At 42.0% G+C, this 20,222-nt stretch overlaps 1 protein-coding gene across 1 annotated transcript; it reads right to left on the reverse strand.

The window, feature by feature from the left end:
- Positions 1 to 528: 528 nt before the first annotated feature.
- On the reverse strand, positions 529 to 18,828 carry RIGI (RNA sensor RIG-I; the record flags this gene model as incomplete). The annotated part of the gene is made up of 18 exons (XM_080362494.1): positions 529 to 828; positions 2,540 to 2,686; positions 3,192 to 3,343; positions 4,850 to 5,020; positions 5,743 to 5,833; positions 7,130 to 7,278; positions 8,557 to 8,692; positions 9,005 to 9,162; positions 9,928 to 10,029; positions 10,450 to 10,612; positions 11,330 to 11,588; positions 12,479 to 12,632; positions 13,598 to 13,708; positions 14,500 to 14,625; positions 15,429 to 15,579; positions 16,360 to 16,538; positions 18,452 to 18,583; positions 18,723 to 18,828. 18 exons carry the CDS (start codon positions 18,826 to 18,828, stop codon positions 529 to 531), a joined length of 2,787 nt encoding a protein of 928 aa, XP_080218620.1.
- Positions 18,829 to 20,222: the final 1,394 nt, after the last annotated feature.

A 20,222-nucleotide genomic window follows, 5' to 3' on the forward strand; every position in this document is an offset into this window, starting at 1 on the left:
ACATCTTCCTTACAGAAAAGTTACAGGACATTTTTTCTTAATTTTCTCTATACCAAAAACGCCTAGAGCATTAAAAGTAGTTTTTGAAAAGCTTTAAAAGTAGCTAAAATAGTGCTTTAAATGTCTCATGCATAAGCCATTTTGTTTGCAACCAGAAGTTACTGGTAACAAAGAGGATTCTGATTGACACAGAAATGCTTGATGTTGTGGCCTGTCACCTAAAACTAGATGTTTTGTTAGTCATTCAACTTGATTTTGTTTTTTCAGACCAACTTTATTGTAGCAGCAAAGATTAGGATCTAGATGCTTAGGAACATGTTTGATCATGCTTATATTAAAAAGTCTAGTGAAATGTTTCATTTTGGGGCAGATTTGTTGTAGTGGCCCTACTGGCCTTTTTTAATCTAGCCAGATGCTGGATGAGGGGGGCCTAGCGTATCAGGCAGCACAGAGAAAAATAGCTTTTTAATACATGGAAACATCTGCTATTTAGTGCAGTAGGGTGATACGTGCACTAAAATGCTGAGTTTAGCTGGATGTTTCTTCGTCATCAAAATTCTTCAAAGAGAGATTAATAACTTTCCATTTCTGAAAATCCATTTGTGTCCTGGTTTCAACATCCTCTACTACAAAGCTTTTGATTTTGATCACAGGTAGATTGTCAAATGTCTTGTACTTCACTGTGATTCCCCAGTCATGCTGGCAGTCAGCATTTTGGCAATACATCTTGCTCCTTTTCTCAAAACAATCAAACCAGACTGGTCTCTTGTGGGGCTTTGTCATATAACGCTCCTTGAATGCATCTTCTATGACAGTGTGATGAGATTCCTGAAACAACACATGCCAGAAGTGCTTAATAGTTGATACACCATTCCTCATTTTTCCTGACATTCCTGCTTCTCCTCACAAATAGCATTTCCCTGATGAGGTGCTTCCTGTCATTTGGGAGGCTCACCTTCCAACCCCCATGGCTCATTGCTCTTTCACCCCCATTCATTAAATACCTGGTACGAGAAAGGCACAGACCTGGGCTTGTCAAAACAAAATTACTATATATCACCAGTCACCAGCTTATACGTATTTGAACTTACTTAGCTTCTCTAAAAATCATGCTTGCAGTGTTTGAGCCTTGTGCATAAAACTAAGTCATCAGGCCAACAGGGAACTTGAGAGACTCCTGTTTCCCGCTCAGTCTGTCTGACCCCAGCTTCCCATGAGCGGTAATGCAACTACTTTCAAGTGGTAGCAAAAGTAACCCTAACACGGTAAAGAAGTTACAGTTGTTATTTGTAACATACATAAGCAAAGATTTTAAAATGTAACAACTCAAGTTGAAAGCATATGTACCATTTCTGCTGGAGTCTGAAAATGCTAGTTCCTGGAAATGCAACTTTCAGTAAATATACAGGCTGAACTATAACAGAACTCAGTTCGTAGGGATTATTTAAAATATTCCAAGAGATTATTTGGAGAGTACTAAGCAAAAAAATCTTTTCGAAGGGTTTTTTGAACTCTCAGATCTATTTGCGTAGGTACAGGTGAAAAGGCAATAGCAGAAAATGGAGTAACAGTCAGAGGTGCATGTTAGATATCCCTTGTTATTTGTCAAAGAAATAACAAGCTTTTCACAAGGCTGAGCTATTCCCAGCTCCTTGCCTGTAGACCTTCCCTGTGCAGAGGGGTAATGGATTGTATCTACATTCCAAAAACTGGAAAAACAAGAGATTTTCTTGATTAAAAAGGGAATTGCATGAAGGCAGGTATTCTGTAATGCTGAGCTGTGGCCTGAAGCCCCTTGTCACATCACCACTGCGCTTTTCAGAGCAGTACAAATAGAATAAGCTTCAAAATAACAAATCTAAGAACTAAAGTAGGCTCAGAGTGCCCAAGAAAAGGCTCTCTTTCATTGTCACCACTTTTCACATATAGAGTATTGACTTATTGGGCCTACAGATAAAGTCAAGTTCAGAAAGAGTACAATAAAAATGTCCACATAGAAGCAATGTGAACTACCTAAAGAATGGAAAATAAATATTGAAGAATTAAAGGGCTGTTCTTGTAAAATCATGGTTTGCCTTGCCTTTCAAAACGGAAAACTGGCCAATAAGCTAAGGAGCTAAACAGTGCTTTGTACAGATAATTTTTAGTCAGCCGGAACAGTGGGAGAAAACTGCAGGAAGATGCCCAATCTTATGCTAATCAGGAAAGAAAATATCCAGCAGTTACACTAGTAGGTTATGTCATTGAAGATCACATGGTTTTCCACAAAATTCATCAACAACAGAAGGGGGTTCGGGAAAATGGAACTGATTCCTGTCATATCACATATTTGTACACCTTGGACACCAACACCTACAATCATAACATGCTACAGAAGTAGTTATGCCTGGTCCTGTGGTTTGCTGATATACTCGGGAATTTTTTTTCTGCTCCAATTTGCACAAAAAAGCCTACTTTCCACACTGATAAACAGTGCTATTGATTCAATAGTGCTGACTTCCCGGGTGTTCATGAATGAGGTTTCCATACAGAGTCCTACCTTTATAACTCTGATGTCATCTGTACTGCAGGCATATGCTTTGCATTTTCCACACAGAAGATTTTTTTTCCCTTCCGCTCCCTTAGGTCTTGTTTCTTTCTTCCTGGAATCTCGTAATACATTTTCCTTCATTTGCAGCTCTTGTATCTTTAAAATTAAAAAAAATAAATAAAAGCATCATTATGAAATTCAAGAGAATCCCCAGTGTCTGTCTAAACATGACCGAGGCTATGCATAAGAACACCTAGGAACCGATTACTTAAAAGCAAACAAACAAAACATTGCTTGTTCTAGCAACTCATACCAATGAAAGAACGCGATATTAATAGTTTCTCATCTCCCTGTCCACTATCCCAAGCAAACACAGCAATATTTTTCTTCCAGTGGACAGAATAGTTATATTTTATTTCTAAGCTGAGAAGTTCATGTAAACTCTGCCTCAGCCTCTAAGTTTTTTCAAGTTACAGTACAGATGACATTCTGCAAGCTCCGCTGTACACCCTATCCCTTCTCTGCTGGTCTAGCCTTGGTCTGAAACCAACACTGCAAAGACTTTCCTCATGTTATTACTTGGTCCTAGAGAGCCCTAGATGAAGGCTAATACAGGTTATGCCTCTAGAGCTGAGTATGAAAATTCCACAGAAGCACACACCTTTCTTGCGAATTTTGTTTCATCCCAATTCTGTAGCTTTTCAATAGCTTCGTTCATCATTTCTTCTTTATAACAGTTATGTTTCTCATTCTCAACCACTTCTGCTTTGCTCGTCACAAGGATGCACTTGCTGTCTCTTGCCCTTCCACGACCTACACAGAAACACGTTTATCCTCTTTAGTTACTCTTACCAAGATGTGCAAAATCAGCAGCTATGCCATAAAAGAGCATTAAGGACTTTCTGTGTGGCTGCTTTTGTTTCCCATGTTCACATTCAGATAATGCTGCTTCTAAACAGCTCTGTCTTCTTTGATCACAAACCAGAACAAGATGCCCATTCCAGGTATCTTCATGGATGTCCCTCAGCCAGCACTGTGTTGCGAACTTCTCTGGCCTGCCTTCAGTTACTGTACATTATCTCACTGCCTTCTTGCGGAAACAAAAGCCAGAGGAGAAAAATTCATCTCGGTCTTGCTTACTAGTTTTCTGCCATGCTATTAAAAAAAAAAATCTATCACAAAAAAACCCTAGGAAACTGGAAATACAGTGCTGGCAAGAAAAGAGATAGCAAGAGCAAGTACGATCTCTTCTACTTGTCTGTGCCTACTGCCTGCCTGCTTTTTGCTGCTGTGACAAAGGCAAACTAAGAGCTACAGAGATCTCATACCAGTTTAGAAGTATTTCAGTTAGAAAAAATGATCACATTCACTTTTGAGCTCTCATTCCCACAAAATCATGATTGTGTGTTATTTTTAAACTGAGCCAACCTATTTTCTTTGCATCTTTAATGACTTGTTAAAAAGAAACACTATCCTTTCACCCATAAATATTAATTCTGGGCCAATTATTTCATTATAAAACAAAAATAAGAAAATCACAAGACACAAACCCTGAAAGCAAAGGACTAAGTACAATGGAGATCACTTCCCATCCAATTATGAAGTTAACTACTCAGATGTACGATAAAATACTGCAGATGCACCCTTGAAAGACGTAAGCAGTTTCCTGACATTTAGGAATGTTGAACAGAAACCAGTATTTTATATGGCTCTTCATTTCCCTCTACTGGCCGTACTGTAAAATTACCAGAATTCAAGACTGAAGTCTTGACATTTTTTTTTTAGATAAGCCAAGGCACAAACAGGGTTTCTTTTTATTATGGTTTGGTTTGGTTTTTTGGTGAATGTTAAAAGTCTGCACATGTGGAGGCTTCAGGTGCCCGTGAGCAGCTGGGTTGGGAATAAGCCACTGGGCAGGGGAAGTTCTTCAGAAGCCAAGGAAACGCATGAAACTCCATTGCAGCGGTCCTTTGTAAATTGTCAGTCGGAACGATTTGTGCTATTTCTGACTACAGCTCTTCTAGCCATTCTTCTACTTATATGTAGAATTATCCACTTGAGGGATCAACTCTCAACAGTTCAATGACCTTGTGCAGCATTGCTAATTTGTGTGGCAAAAGTAACACAACATCAAGGACTCTGTTCTGTGAACAGATTTGTCATGTCTGGTGCTATCATTCATGTGGCTTCAGCAGCACAGAGGAACAACAGCAAGACAAACACATACTACTGTAGTATTTCCAACCTGACATTGAGTAGCACTTTGTCAGTTTCTAGGCCAAAACAGGTTTCTAAAGTAATAGCTCTGAAACTCCATACCTCTGACTTGGATCATTTTGGTGAGGTTACCGTCATATTCATAGAGCACAACAAGGTTGCACTCAGAAATATCGATGCCTTCATCAGCAACAGATGTAGCAATTAGCAGTCTGCTGTCCTGGTCGGTTCTGAATGCATCCAGTGCAGCCTTCTGCATTGGGAGGGTCATGCCTACAGTACCAAGAAACTGTGTCAGGAATACACAATGAAGAGTTCCTTGAGCAAGATACCTGCATTTGCTCTACCGTGTCCTTTTGATATAGAAAAGTAGTTTAAATTTTACATCCAGCTGGCTGTGTACTCTGCCCACTGAGCAGGAATTCCTGTTGATGTGCCGCAGGAATCCTGTTGATTTGCCGCAAGAATTGTCATCCTGAGAAACACCATTTCAGACACAACACCTTGGTGATCTTAATTAGAGAAACCAATACAACTTGGTTATTTTAAGCCCAGGCTAACTCTTAACTTAAGCCATGCACAAGTAATTTCAACTGTAACTCCCATTCTATCTTAAAATGTCTTTGTGCCACCAAACACAAAATAAGAGAGGGATCTGTAAAAGGAACAGGGAAGATAACACTAGAAGTAATCACAAGAAGCCATGACAGTGAACAGTTTCTAAACTTCTTTTGAACTAGCAAAAGAATTCTGCAGCAAAGGGTCACTGACAGTGTTACTGCTGCTTTAACCAAAGGTTCTGGACAGAAAAAGCAAGTGTCTCCTCAGGGTTGGTTGAAGGTCTCTCTAGATATGGCAGAAAGCATTGCACAGTCTTGCATGACCTTCCTGTGTGTAAGAGCACAGAAGATGAACACAGGAAGAGCACAAACAATTTTACCATGGTAGCCACCATAGGTCTAGCAACTGGTATTCCTCAGTGCAAATGTGTGTACCTGTTTTGTGATCTTTTCCTCCATGACCCATCAACACATCTGGCTTTATGTGGCTAAGCAGAGGATTTGCTTTCATCCACTTCTTCAAAGCCTGGAAAGAAATCAGGGAGTTAGGTCCCTGTCCAGATGAAATGCTAATTTGGGATAGATAGGTAGATCCTGCCCCTGCTTGCATATTTATCAAGACAACACTTCCAAGAACCAAAAGCAAAAGAGAAGGCAGAATTTATGCGTCAGGAGGGAACGTCTGTTAATAGGTGAGAAAGCAAGGGTCACAGCCATGATGCCAGATCCAACCATGCCACAACTGAACTCCACTTTTCCCATCTCTGCAGTTTAAAGGCTGGCTAGAGAGTGAGCAGCCTTTCACTGCTAAAAAGTATGTCTTTTTCTCTTATAAACCAGCAGATCACTGAATACTACATCTCTGGGCTGTAAAGGAAATGAGTTGCTATTTACAAACAGCACTCTCACTGTGCAATGAAACTAGCACCTTCAAACTGCTCTTACATAGAACAAAACTCAATCAAGATACAGGAGGCTTTTACATCTATAATGGAAAATTGCCAGCCGATACTTGGTATTGTTAGTCTGGACTTCAGGCTGCCTTTTATTTCTTTTCTGGTTTGCAATTTATCCAGCCTATCAATACCCAAGGATAAAATGGGAGTTGGTACTCTCAGCTGATGAATCTATTTACAGTACCCAGACACTATGATACCTTGCAATAAATGTTTAAGAGCTACCGAAGCTAATGATGAGCAGCGCACTTACTTCAAGCATGAACTTTTTCTGGCAACAAGGTATTAGAAGGGATAACAAAATATCATCCAGCCTAGATCCTTGATCCTAGGCAAGTGTGATATAGACCAGTGCATCAGAGGTGTCCAGGGCCATCTGCTCCACAAATTATTTATTTTTTCTTTATCAAGAACACGTACTAGGGCACAGACCTCCTTTGGGCCCATAGTAATCCCCCAGGAAACGTGTAAATACCTCCTGACGTGCAGTCAGTGATAAAGAAGAGCTGCTGGTTTATAGCACTTCCACATCAAAGCAAAAAACCTTGTAAAATGTCTTGTTAAAACTGGCTTCAGACTTAAAGTACAAATCTGACAGCCTAATGATTAACTATGGCATATAGCAAGAAGAAATGATGAAGAACACCACCCCTGTACTGTTGTTTTTAGAAAAAGAAATTTAAAAAAACAACTTTTCCTTCCTCAGAGCATCAGTGCTTAGGCAGATACAGAATGATAAATATTTCCTTAGGAAGATGAAATACATGCATATTTTTCTATTTCCAGGTCAAAATGGGAAACATAATAGACGAGGCATTATATTTTCTCACTTCCCTTTTTAGGAACTTTAAAAATAAATGTCTTACAGCTACTAAGGCTCTTGTCTTAACAAAGAGAAGAGTGCGAGTTTGTGGGTTGTAGCGGTATGCTTCATCCAGGATGGCAGCAAGCTCTTCCAGCTTGGGATTCTCATTTGATTCATCTTTTGAAAGGGCAGTCAGTTCTGGTTCTTTCTCTGGAAGTAAACAGCAGTGTCTTGAATAATTTACTTTCTTTAATGCAGAATTCTCACCCAAGTCTACTGTCAAATGCCACCCACATTCTCTTTAGCATCTGTTTTTGTTTTCTGTACCATTCGTTCAGATGCAAGTAAAGAAAGCTATTGGTTAAACAAAACAAAATCCCCAGAAAAAAAAAAAAATCTGAATCTCTCACATTTTGTAGCAAACTGACAGAAGAACCTCTGTGACATACTGTGCATCAAAAGACAGCAGGAAAGCAAACTCAGTTCTTGCAAAGAGCAGTGCTATTTCCTCTAGGGAACAACTGACAGTAGAGGGCACACAGCCCAGTGATTTAAAATTGCAGCCAACACTGCAACACACCAGACCACAGGCTGGTTTACAGCACACTGCTACTAAATCAGAAGTTAGAGAAGAGTGCAACCTCTAACGTTTAATCAGGAGGGCACAAGGGCCAGCTGCTTCTTCTCAGAAGCCTGGGATGTGTGCGAGAGCACCGGGCAGGGGAGGCCAGGGAGTGCCCAGAGCAGCGTGTGCTGCTGCCTTGGCTAATGCTGCCATTGTAGAATCATAGAATTGAATCACAGAGTAGTTTGGGTTGGAAAGGACCTTCAAAGCTCATCTAGTCCAACCCCCTGCAATGAGCAGGGACATCTTCAACTAGATCAGGTTGCTCAGAGCCCCTTCCAGCCTGGCCTTGAGTGTCTCCAGGGATGGGGCATCTATCACCTCTCTGGGAAACCTGGGCCAGTGTTTTGCCACCTTCACTGTAAAAAATTTCTTCCTTGTGTCCAGCCTGAAGCTCTCCTCCTTTAGTTTAAAACCATTATGCCTTGTTCTGTTACAACATGCCCTGTGAAAAAGTCTGTCCCTGTCTTCCTTATACTCTTTTAAGTACTGAAAAGCCGCAATAAGGTCTTCCCGGAGCCTTCTCTTCTCCAGGCTGAACAACCCCAACATCCCTGACTTGTGGGGCACACCCTTAAGGAGAACACTGCTTTTCCTCCAACTCAGGCATTTAAGAACCTACCACAGCATCTAGCTACAATCACTGCTACATCCTCAGCTCCTGCACTGGAAGCTTGAAGGCCAGCAAGTAAGTTCCCCTCTGTCCACTCTACACTATATTCACACCCACATGGACACTAGATCTTCTGAAAAGTGCAAAGTTTCTGGAGAAACAACCACACTTACTCTGAAGAAAACACTTGAATCATCCTACCATAAGCCTTTTTCTCCCCTGCAACTGTCACAGGTACTGTGTGAAATACCTTGAAATCTGGCTGTCAGCTGCTTCTCTAATTCTGTAAATGGTCCGTTTTTGACATTTGTGAAAAATTCGGTTAGGTAGGCTAAAGCATCTTCAATACGGGCATCTTCACTGATGATGAGAGCATCATTGAATTTCTGCTCAGAGAGACATACACATTTAAGCCTCATTTGCCATGGGACAGGGGATGAATGCAAATTTTATTTAGCTCGATTAAGTATTACGAACTTATGTTGTTCTTCCATTTGCATGACAAATCAAGCATTACAAAGTCTCCTCTGCACTATACAGTTCTTAGAGAGCATCTTAAGACACAACTCTTACATGCCATGCTTTAGCTTATGTCAAATAAAATTATTAAGCTCAACTGTTCCTAGGTGAACATACCTGCCTCAGAAGGAACGGGATGGTTTCACTTCTGTATGGAAGGAAAGAAGATAAACACTTACGCGCAGGTGCTCAGTGCAGATGAAAATGTCTCTGCAAATGCTGCTCTCCTTCTCCTTGTCTGCCAGTTGCAAGAGTCTGTATTTCTTCTGTGTAGTAACTATCCAGTGTTCATATTTCTGTGTTCCAAAATCATTCTTGTTCATTTGAGAGATATCATCTAGTAAAGAAGAAGGAAACAAAGAGGTTGGAACCCTACAGACAAGTATTACCTTTCTTAGGCAGCTGAATCCTCTGGTGGTGCTCATGTTCCACAGATCCTCCTCTGTAAAATTATCTTAAATATCTCTCAGTAGGAAATAATGAAGACCTGGTAAACAGTGGAAATAGGGATACCCAGAAGTATAAAGATGACAAAATGCTTATCAGAAAAGGTGGCCAGGGAACGCCTGAAAATAACTCTGAGCGCATGCAGAGAGGCCAGAGAAAATATGAGAAGTGTCAGAGCAGCAAAAGTGAAAGTAAATTTGTACTGAAATGAAGAAATTGCAACATTCAGAGTAACACCGTAACTGAAACACTTTTTGTTTTCCTTAACAGAGACAGATTCAGGTATGAAGCATTTGGAAAAATGCTTAAATAAGAACATACAGGTATCTCTCATTAATGAAATCCATCTCATTGAATTTTGAAAGCAAGCACTTTGGTAGTTCTGTTTCAGATTCTTTAAACATTCAGAAAGATTTGACAGTGTCAAAAGGACACCATTCTTAGCTGCAGGAAGAAGGTTGAAATCTAAGCAAAAATATTTATGATTATCAAAGTAATCACCTATAACAGGAAACTAGTCAACTTTTATACCTAGAATCTCTTATTTAAGAGATATCATAAGCAAAAAGAAAGGAAGGGGAATGAAGTGGAAAAACAGTCACTGCTTTAGCAGCCATGAGGCTTCAGACTGATATAATCGAAGACTGAATCTTACCCAGTGAGTAGATCTTCCTCATCGTTGCCTCTGTCTCAGACATGAGACCTGAAATAATGTCTGCAAAGTGATTCTGAAGTCGCATTTTAACCTGTCTGACATCTAGAGACAAGAAATGGAAGTCAGTAGCCTGAATAAGTAAGACATTTCCCTGGGCAGCACAGAAAGTCTTCGTATGGTGCTCCATGAGATCATAATGATGTTTATAGTTAATGAGCATTATGGTTGCACAGAAAGAAACAGCCCCCAGTCTTCACTGGCAGAACTGCACTGGCTTTCCTGCCTTGATAAATAAAAACCAGAGACTGTGGAGGTCAGCAAAGAGAAAATTTGCCCAAATGGGCACTGCCTCATTGTGGGGCAGCGGTGAAGTGCACACTCAAACTCCTTTCATGCCAGAAGGAAGCAAAGATTCAGTTTAGCTTTAAACTTTTTACTTCACCTGACAGAAGGAGAATTGGATAGCTGCCTTAAGTACTTTGCATCTCAGAAGGGAAAAAAAAAAAAAAGAAGGATTCTTACCTGTCTCCGGTTTGTTTATGAATCGCTGCAGTTCCTCTTTGTTCTCTCTGACAGTGGAAATGGCCTGTATGTCAAGGTAGGAGCAGAGGGTACAGATGTGCTCTACAGTTTTAGTGATGTCCTTAGCATTACCAACTCCAACAGAAGCAGTTAAACCTACAATCTGGACACACATATTAATAGCAATGATTGCTTCTTTGTCACAAACAAACAGAAAACCCAACTAAAGATGCTGTTACCAATTGTCAAGTTGTCACTGTCTTCAAAAACAAAGAAACAAAACAAGCAGCTAAACTAAACATGAGTACAAGGACTAGATCTTGAGAGCCACACCTTGTCCCCACTCGTGCCTTCTTTAAGGCGCTCAAGCTTAGAGTATCCGAAAATAAATTATCTACCTGCTTAAATCTATAACCATCTGTATTTGCCAGTGCTCATCATACACAGAAACAGCAAACCCACCCCCAGAACTGTCCTCTGTGCTCATTCAGAGATGTCTTCTCAGCTGGACCAAAACCTCCTGTCAGCAGAGGCAGTGGCCCCATTTTGTTGTTGCAGAAGACAGCAACAGAGAGGTGATCAGGAGATTACTAAATTCTGGGGAACATGCTTTCTTCCCAGCCCAATAATCCTGTTTGCTGTCAAGGACTCAGATCTCTGTCATGCTTGATCCATCCTTCTTGGAAGCTGGGAGAAGATGCAACATGGGAAAACAGCCTGGAGGTGTATGAGAAGAGCAAAAAGGTGTTCCAGATGCTACCGTTTCAATTTGCAGCCATTTTTAAATGGGAGTTTGAACTGGATTAACACAAAAGGCTTTGCTGACTGCATTGCAAAATACGTTCTCTAATGTTTCCACCGCTGACAGGCTGGACCTTACCTGGGGCAGCTGGTTTGCAGAGGAGTCAAATTTCTGTTCCAGGTATTTGGTCATTAACACGTTGTAAGGGTGGTTGCCCGTAGTGTTGTGGCATTCATCAAATATCATCAGAGTAAAGATGGAGAGGGAGCTAAGGGTTCCTTTCTTGATAGTATTCACAAGAATCTGAGGTGTTAGCACAATGATGTCGCTGTCCTGTATAACCTTTTCTACAGAGACATTTGCCACTATTTCACCACAAATTCCTTGAACAGAATATCTAGGAAGAAGAGGCAAAAGGTAAGGTATGAAAAATGATGCCTTGCAGGGCAAAAAGAGCTAGAAGGATGAACTTTTCAGCAAACTTGAACAGTAGTTACTAAGTTCAAAATGTCAAATTCTTTGGGCTGGCAGTTTGACCCGCAGAAGTTGATGAAAAAACTGCTGACAGTGAGTAACTGTATTTTCAATTCCCATTAAATAAAATATATTCTGTTTGAAAGGTAATAGATTTGTACATTTAAGCTGCATCTTTCAGTTCACATGTAAGGTGTATTGGGGATGCTGTCCCTCATCCCTTTTCTGTATATGTCTGGCAGCATGGGACTGTTTTCTGTCCAGCAGCCTCATTTTCCCATAACTATAAGGATTCATGAGTGGATATGCAGTAATTAGTTCCTTCAAAATCAGAAGCTGTAGGTTGTTGATACTCCCCTAAGAAATTTTCAGTCCTGTCTAAGAGGTGGACCCTCATTTTCTGACTACAAGTTGAAAAGCCAAAGAAGTTTGGGTCCTTCCATTTGGAGAAGATTCTGCCATTTGAGAATGCCAAGAGGAATGCCACTGCTGCTTCCTGGAACTGCCTCATTTTTGGAAGCACAGCGGAAAGGTGTCTCAAGATAGAACACGCTTCACAGTGGCACACACACACTGGTGGCAAGCACAGGTATACCTTGGCCATGTCCATAGGTGCTGCACAGTGCTTAAACTCTCCAAAAGCAGACTTCGGACTCTCCAAAACAAAGTTTACTGTAGTAACTTGCCATTCTTACCGCCAGGAATCACCCTTATGCCAATGTCAAACACTTTTGTCACTAGTAAACCCACTACATTCTGCCCTGGGCACAGCTGGCCTAGAGAGCGGTTAATTTTCCGTGGAATTACACTTACCCACTTCTTCCAAAATGCTGTTTGAACACATTTTTCTGTTGTTCATACACTGGCACTTTAGTTGCAAGAAAGACAACTTTCGCCTTTTGTCCTGCGGGCATGTTTTGGAAATGGTGTTCACAAATCAGAATCGCCACAAAAGTTTTTCCAGATCCTTTAAACGAAGAATATGAAAGGTAAAGTATGAAAAGGCGGTATTTGTAAGCAGAAGCCTGTCCGGTATAGATGCCTTTTAACAATAGGGAGCTGACGAGGGAGCTGTACACATCCAGACTATCTGAGGACAGAGAGCTGGCTGCTTACTCAGGTGGGCAATCATCTCTTTCTCTCTCACAGTCTCAGTTTGTAAAGACCATGTGGCAGTCACTGTGAAGGAAAATCCATGGGCAGTTTTAAGTTCTTTGAAATCACTGAGTCTGCTCCTAGCATGTGCTCCCACACCAAATCAGACGGTGGCACAGGCACCAGGCACTTTCGGCTTCCATCCACCCCATGCAGCCTTGCTCCTCTCGCATTCCTTTTCCTTCAGCACTCATCAGGCTCACTGTGCAGGCCACCCGGAGTTCTTCTGTGTCCCTGCCTCTGCCACCCCACCTGCCTCTCCGCAGCTCCGGGGAGAATCAGGATAGCTACATGGGAAACAGGCAGAGAGAAAGAGCCGATTGAACTCTCTTCTGCTAAGGTACTTCAAGCTCTTAACTCAGGCCTGAGCCACTGCAAAAGCTCCCTTGCTGTTCTGGTGTTGTAGGCATTGTATTACAGAAGACACAGGAGTCTCAGGGCAACTCACCCTACTTTTCTTTCAACTTCCAAGCCAAATTTCACAAAGATCCACAGAGATCAGAGAGTGATTATAACTCAGAAATTCACACAAGGGAGTGAGAAAGCCAAGGTGAAAATACAGAAATCTGAATATAAGCACTGAAATGCCAAGAGTTAATTCTGTCTTGCTCAGTCTCTGTGCTGCCCTTGTAATTTCAGGTTAGATCTGGATCTACTCCTGCAAGGAAGACTACTTTTAAATAAACATCTGGAGAAGTCTGACTCAGCCTTTACCATTTGCTATCCTTCATGGCCCTCTCCACGAAGAGAATTTTTCTACAAAATGTGTTTTTTCACCTGTGGGAGCACATATCAATGTGTTCTTCCCATTGATAGCAGGCTGTGCAAGTTCAATCTGGTAGCTCCGAGCCTTCTTTGGTTCATAAACAGCTGAAGACTGATAGGTCCCTTTCAGGAGAGAAACATGGTTTTGTGAAGAACGTTGTAATGCATGAAATATATTGTGCCACATACAGTTGCTATCTAAAATGATAGGCAGAGTCCTCACAGTGTACGCAGAGCATTCTAACAGACAAACCTTTTAACTGAACATGCACACCAGACAATAACTTTGTGTAGATTTGATGGAATACTTTTGTTACTGTTCGACTCTGCTTCCTAAAATGAACTCATTTCAAGGTCTTGGCTGACAACTCTCACCCCAACTGGTCTTCCTCAACTCAGAGAGAAAACACAAAGGCTGGTTTTACCCCAAATATATGCCCAGTATTCCTTTTAGCCTTCTGCTTTACACACTTTGGAAGTTAATACTGTCTTGAACTGTGGTCTTGTGAGAGGGTTTGCACTTATGGAATAGGAAATAGAAACCACTGGTGGAGCAAAATTTGCTGTACAAGACATGCCAGCCACTGCACAGATCCTTCGCAGTCACATTCAGCTCTCTAAATCAGCTAATACCAGGTCACATGTGAATTAATAATATCAGAGATAGATGCATCAACAACAATCTGGTGTTTGAAGATGTTTTTGGTAATGTGCTGACAGAACTTTGCACTAGAAATGTGGTAAATGAGGGAGAATCTCTAACAAGTGCAATGCCCAGCACAAGAATCTTTAAACATTAAACCAGAAGACAGCTAAATGAAGTTAGGGACTCATACCAGCTTCTCAGTACCTTCCTTTGTGGCACACTGCTACGAACTTCCAGCTACAAACTATTTTAAGTTGCTAAGTCTCACCTGAAGCTGAACAGAGATTTTCACTGAGATTATTGTCACGTTCTGCTTCTTCAGAAAATGTCATCCTGATTTCAAAGCTGCTTTCAGAGGCATCTGCCATTTCGCCGTCAACATCTTTGCCACGATCTGTACAATCCCCCAAAAAAGGCATGTTATTGATCCTTGTGATCTTAAAATGTGTTTGCTGGGATGACAAGGTGAAGGAGTTTGTTGCTAGCATGCAAAGACTACATAAAATGATGGTGCATCCAGGCTCCCTTTCAAGTAGCATGGATAGCACTGACAGGGTTTAGAAGATGCACATACTCAACACACATTTGTCTACTCCTTAAAAATCAAGGGAGATAATAAATTGACAGGAAAGGTATGTGTGTTTAGCAACAAGATTACAGATTTAACATAGACATTAACCACAAGCATGAAAAAATACTTAGAAGTTCTTCCTTTCCCCCTACCCTTTGAAAGGACCTAGAAATTGTAAGACTATCTCCATCCTCTATTTTACACGATAATCAACGCTTGCTAAAATTTTCTTTGGCTCCATAATTATTACCTTCTCAAACAACTGTCACTGGGATTTATGTGAAGAGTCTCATTGCAAACAGAACATTTCACAAAACACTGCTTTTGGAGGGGGAGAGGGAGAAAGAGTACAATTGCACCCTAAACCAGCTCCAGAAAGCACACAGTATCTATGATTAACTTCTACTAGCAACTCTTCTTAACTACTGGCATTAAAATTCATCCAATATGGAGAACTTTTCTTCAGTAGGCTAACATCTTAATTTTAAAAAGGGGTTTTATTTTTAAACAATTAACAATGTAGTCTGATTTTATGCTTTTAAATTAGCCTAATTATAAAAAAAAAAAAAAATACCGTCTGGTAGAAGAATAGGGAAAGAGCATCATAAAAACAATTTGCAGTTTACCTTCTCTAATGCCCCACAGTTCACTTGCATTGTAGTATCCTGTGTTATCTAGTGCCAGCTGAAGGCTTTTCGGCCAGTTTTCCTTGTCCGATCGACAGAGGCATTCAATGAGTTTAGTTATCCCAGCTGCTTTGCTTCTGTATTCACTAATCTGAACACACAACAAACAGAAATTGCTGTAGCTTCTGAGTGATCGAATCCACTGTTCTTTAACTGATTCTGTTTTGATTTGTTTTGTTTGATGCTCTGCTGGGAATACCACTATTTTTCTCACAGGATAAAAGGTTTCCAATAAAATTCAGTTATTTACCTACTACTGCTGCCATTCTGCCAGCCTAGGCGTACACTAAACTTAGCTGGACTACATCAACAAGTAGGTTGTTTGCTTAAGTATTCATATGGTGTAAAACATCGTGGGGCTATTCTGTAAATTTTCATCTGGCAAGGTCCTTGTAATAAGCCATGTCTGCCATAAATCTCAAAGGGCAAACTGATTTAAAAACATTCCAGAATAGCAAAATGCAAAAGTATAAAATTTATGGCAGGCGTGATATTTGGTTAGAGGCAATAGCTTTCCAAAGATTGTTTATCTCCATAAAAACATACCACTTTGAAGGTAAAATAGCTGCAAACAATCCTTCTAAGGAGTCACAAGGAGTGAGAACACCTCACAGATTCCTTCACACAGCATCAATAACTCATTATTAACCAGTCATAAATGATGAGTGATTGGTAATATGACTTGTTATCAGTCATTGATAATGACACTGAGCTAGAACTGGGTAACAGTACCTGCCCAGGGGACCATGGCTGCCCATCCTCCCCACTGAGCAACCTGAGGGATGGGAACCAATACACCCCACAAGTGAAACAGCCAGTACCTCTCCACAGCAAAACCAGGCAAATACAGGGATTTTGTAGTTAACCATACCTGCAGGATCTCATCACACTCCCTTTCTATCAGGCAGCTGTTAATGTAGGGCATGAGTGCTACTGGATCAACTTCCAGCATTGTTGCTTCTATCCGCTTCAACAGCTGCCTGTACAACTCCAGTTTTTCCAGTTTGCTGAAGTCCCAGTTTTCAATTGCTTCTGCTAGCCCAGTGTAACCTTTCAGAAAAAGAGACAAATTGTTACTATGAATTCAATCTCTAGCTAGAATAGGCAGGAACAACCTAAAAAAACCCAAACCAAACCAAAAGAAATCACAAACAAACAAACAAACAAACAAAACAACAAACAAACAAACAAAACCACAAACAAACAAACAAAAAACCCAACACTTTCTTAGCCACACTGGAGAAATGAAAATTATTTTGGCCTGTAACTGACAAAAATCTAGGTGAACTGCAAAAAATTTTTATAGATTAAGTGACTGTTTTCCCTTACAGCACTTGTGTGTATAACATGGAAAACCCTATGGCAAAAGATCAGTAACAGTTGCAAAAAGAAAAAGAGAACTACACAATATCACAGCTCGCATCACCCAAGCAACAATAACAACCGCCTTCCTTTGATCCATACTATCCTTGGAGCCCTGCAGGCCATTATGGTCTTCCACAGGATTTCCCAGAGCACAGGACACCACTCAGAATCACAAATACCGTTGGTCCTCTTTTCTTTGATTTACCAGCCCTTAGCTTTTTAGTCCTGTCCTTGGCTCCACCCTCCTTCAAAAATCCTTATCATACAGGGCTCAGGTCAGTCCCTGGCTGAAAGCAAACCAGGCACCTGCAGTCCAGGCAGTCAGCAAACATCTGGAAACACTGTGCTGGAACAGTGGCGGGGAATCATATATAGAGGACTTGTGTGATTTGCTGTGTAGGCTCCAGAGGTGGAAGAAAGCCGGTCAAAGTCCCAGAGGAAATGTGGGCAAAGAGAGGCCATCTACCTAAGTTTTTGTTTTCTTTTGGAGGAGCAGGAGGGAAGTGTGGATACTTACCATCACAATGTCTTTTACCTAATTATCCCCTGACTCTGCATCTGCAAATACAAGAGTAATGCTATACTCTAGTCTCAGACCCAATTCATAAGTATTGGGATAGCCCTCAAAATCAGCAGGTTAACTTTTTCGGATTTCTGCTGCAGATACATCAACCTAAATGCTATTAACATGTTCAAAGAAGGTATTCTGGCAATTCAAAAATTAGGAATATCACAGGCTGGTAAAAAGTTGCTTTGGACCTAATATTTGCTTTAAAGGGAGGGTGCACTACATCCAAGTGGTAAGAAATTTTGTAATAATTGCTCACGGAGATACTGTAACTATACATATTTAATAGTGAGAAAAAGAAAACAAAACTGGCTTATGCTATGAGATTTTGGGGTTCAAGATATCTAACAAACCACCAACAAGAGGAAAGCTGGCAATTCCCAGTCATTGTACAACTTCAAAATCTCTTCTGTCACATTTTGGAAAGGAAATGACATTAGGAGCTCAGACATCAAACAGTTATAGTTACCAAGGAACAATAATTTCATTCATAAACTATTAATGGTTACTTACTTCTTTAAACATAAGACTTCCAAAGCCTTTGAACAATGTTTAAAAATCAGTTCCTAATTTAAGACTTGCTCCTTGAATGAAGTTATCCCACACTATCAGTTAACCCCCACGCGCACCCTGAAATGCATTTAGCTTTCACTTCCAGAGGATTTAGCTTTTTAAATTATATTTAGTAAGAAAAATGGCTCTTACTTCTCAAAACGCTCTGAGACAGATAAGCCTCCTGTCAATGATGCTTTATTCAGCATCCCTTAATCCTTCCTTGACTCTGTCCATAACTGGAATTGCTCCAGCTGCTTCTCAGGTGGGTGTTTCCCCATGCCTTTGAAGAGCTTTATTTCCACCCTCTCTCAACCTACTTTTTCCTACCGCATATCATCTGATGTGACAATACCCAAGGATAACAGAGTGATGCTTCACATCCCGGGTGTACTGGGCTGCCCAGCTGAAGCTGCGGCTGTGGCTCTGGTAGGGAAAGGGCAAAGCGAGGAGACCACTCTCACGAGTGGGAACCCACCTGCTGCAGCCAGGGCGTCCAGGAAGCCCCGGAGCCAGCCCTCCGCCTCCAGCTGCAGGATGATGTCCAGAAACAGCGCGGCGGCCGCCGTCACCCCCTTCTCCTCCTCCTTCCGGACTCTCTCCTTCATCTCTAGCAAAAATCCGAAGCAAGCACAGAGTGAGGGAGGGGACCAGACGGGGCGGCGGGGAGGCGGCAGCTCCCACCGGCAGCGGGAGCGACGCGGGCGCAAGGCCGCGCCGGGGGAGCGAAGCCGCTGCCGGCCCCTTACCGTCCGACAGCCAGTCCGACATGTTGCTCAGGATGTAGACGGGGTTCAGGCTCCTCTCGATGTACCGCCTGTAGCACTGCAGGCTCCTCTTCTCCTCCGCGGTCATGGCCAGGCCGGCTTTGAGCCGCCGGGAGCGGCGGCACCCGTCACGGTTCGGTCACGGTTCGGTCACGATCCGGTCCCGGTCCCGGCTCCGGCTGCGTGCGGGGCGGCGGAGGCGCGCAGGCAGCGCCGCGCCCGAGCGCCGGGAGAGCCGGCGGGGAGCGAGAGAAACCGCCTCGGGCAGGGAGCAGGCGGGAAACAGAAACTTGGGGCCGGCGTGAGAATGGAAACCGAAAGCGGAGGAGGAGGCCGGGCCGCCGGGGAGACAGCGAGACCAACAGCGGTAAGCATGTGCGCACGCACACTGTTGCAAAACCTGTGACTAGGCGTTTGTGGTTGTCAAGATGGGGGAGAGCACAGCGAGGTAATACAAATAAAGGCACCGCTCGACCCCTCTACCCTTTTGCCACCCCGTCTCCTCCCCTAAACCCTGAACTAGATTTACAGGCTGCATCCTGGTTTTTGAAAGACTGAAAAAACAATTCTGCAAATGTGGGCAAGAACCCTACATGCTCTGAGCAAGTGCTTTCCCAGCTGCTGCCATTAGTATAGCTTGGGAATGTCAAAACGAGAAGGTCTGTCCGACCGGCCTCTAGAACGGGAATGAGCATCAAAGCTCACAGAGGAGGCCGGCGGGTTACAGAGCTGAAAGCACCCACAGCTCAGAAATGCTGCTAAACATGACAACTCCATATGCAAACCTCCCTCTAACTATTAATCTATAGAGTGGGTTTATCCAGCTGTTTGCAGCTTCGTAAGTCTCATATTCAAAGAGACATCTAACAGGTACTGGCCCAATTCAAGACTCTTGCTATCTAAAGCCACGGCAACACAAGGCCATTGAGAGATGGGCTTCCACTGAATGGGTGTGTGGAAAGAGGCAGAAGAAAGACCTACCATTATCATCACATTTTCTGTTCTATTCTAGTCTGTCTGTACTCTCAAGTATTTAATGTTCCTTCTTCACTTTCTCTTGAGTCTTTTTTTCTGTCTATCTCACCTGATTCTAAAGGGATTATAGGAAACCTAGTTTGAAACATCCTCTGTACCACCATGATGTAGTGTAGTTGGCCATTGTCCTCTCAAAGGCTCCTAGAATAGGCAAGATTTGCATTTGGACTTTTAGTATTAACCCTACATAGTGAAACAGACCAGGAAAATGTCACATTCAGCTGAAGGATATCCACCCCTAACTGGGGAAATGTCGAACAACTGAGAAAGTACAAATGCTATAGCAAGAAAAGACAGATGAATAAGCCCTAAATGGCACCATCACTCACCTCTCCATTCTTTGTACTTCCCTCCTGTGTGTCTCTCCTGTGCTGTGAACAAAGCAGGAGATCCTGGACCTCACTGTGCCTGAGACCAGCTTCCACAGAAATGTACATTAGCTCTCAA

The sequence above is a fragment of the Nesoenas mayeri genome, assembly GCF_963082525.1.
Source record: "Nesoenas mayeri genome assembly, chromosome: Z".
NCBI lineage: Eukaryota > Metazoa > Chordata > Aves > Columbiformes > Columbidae > Nesoenas > Nesoenas mayeri.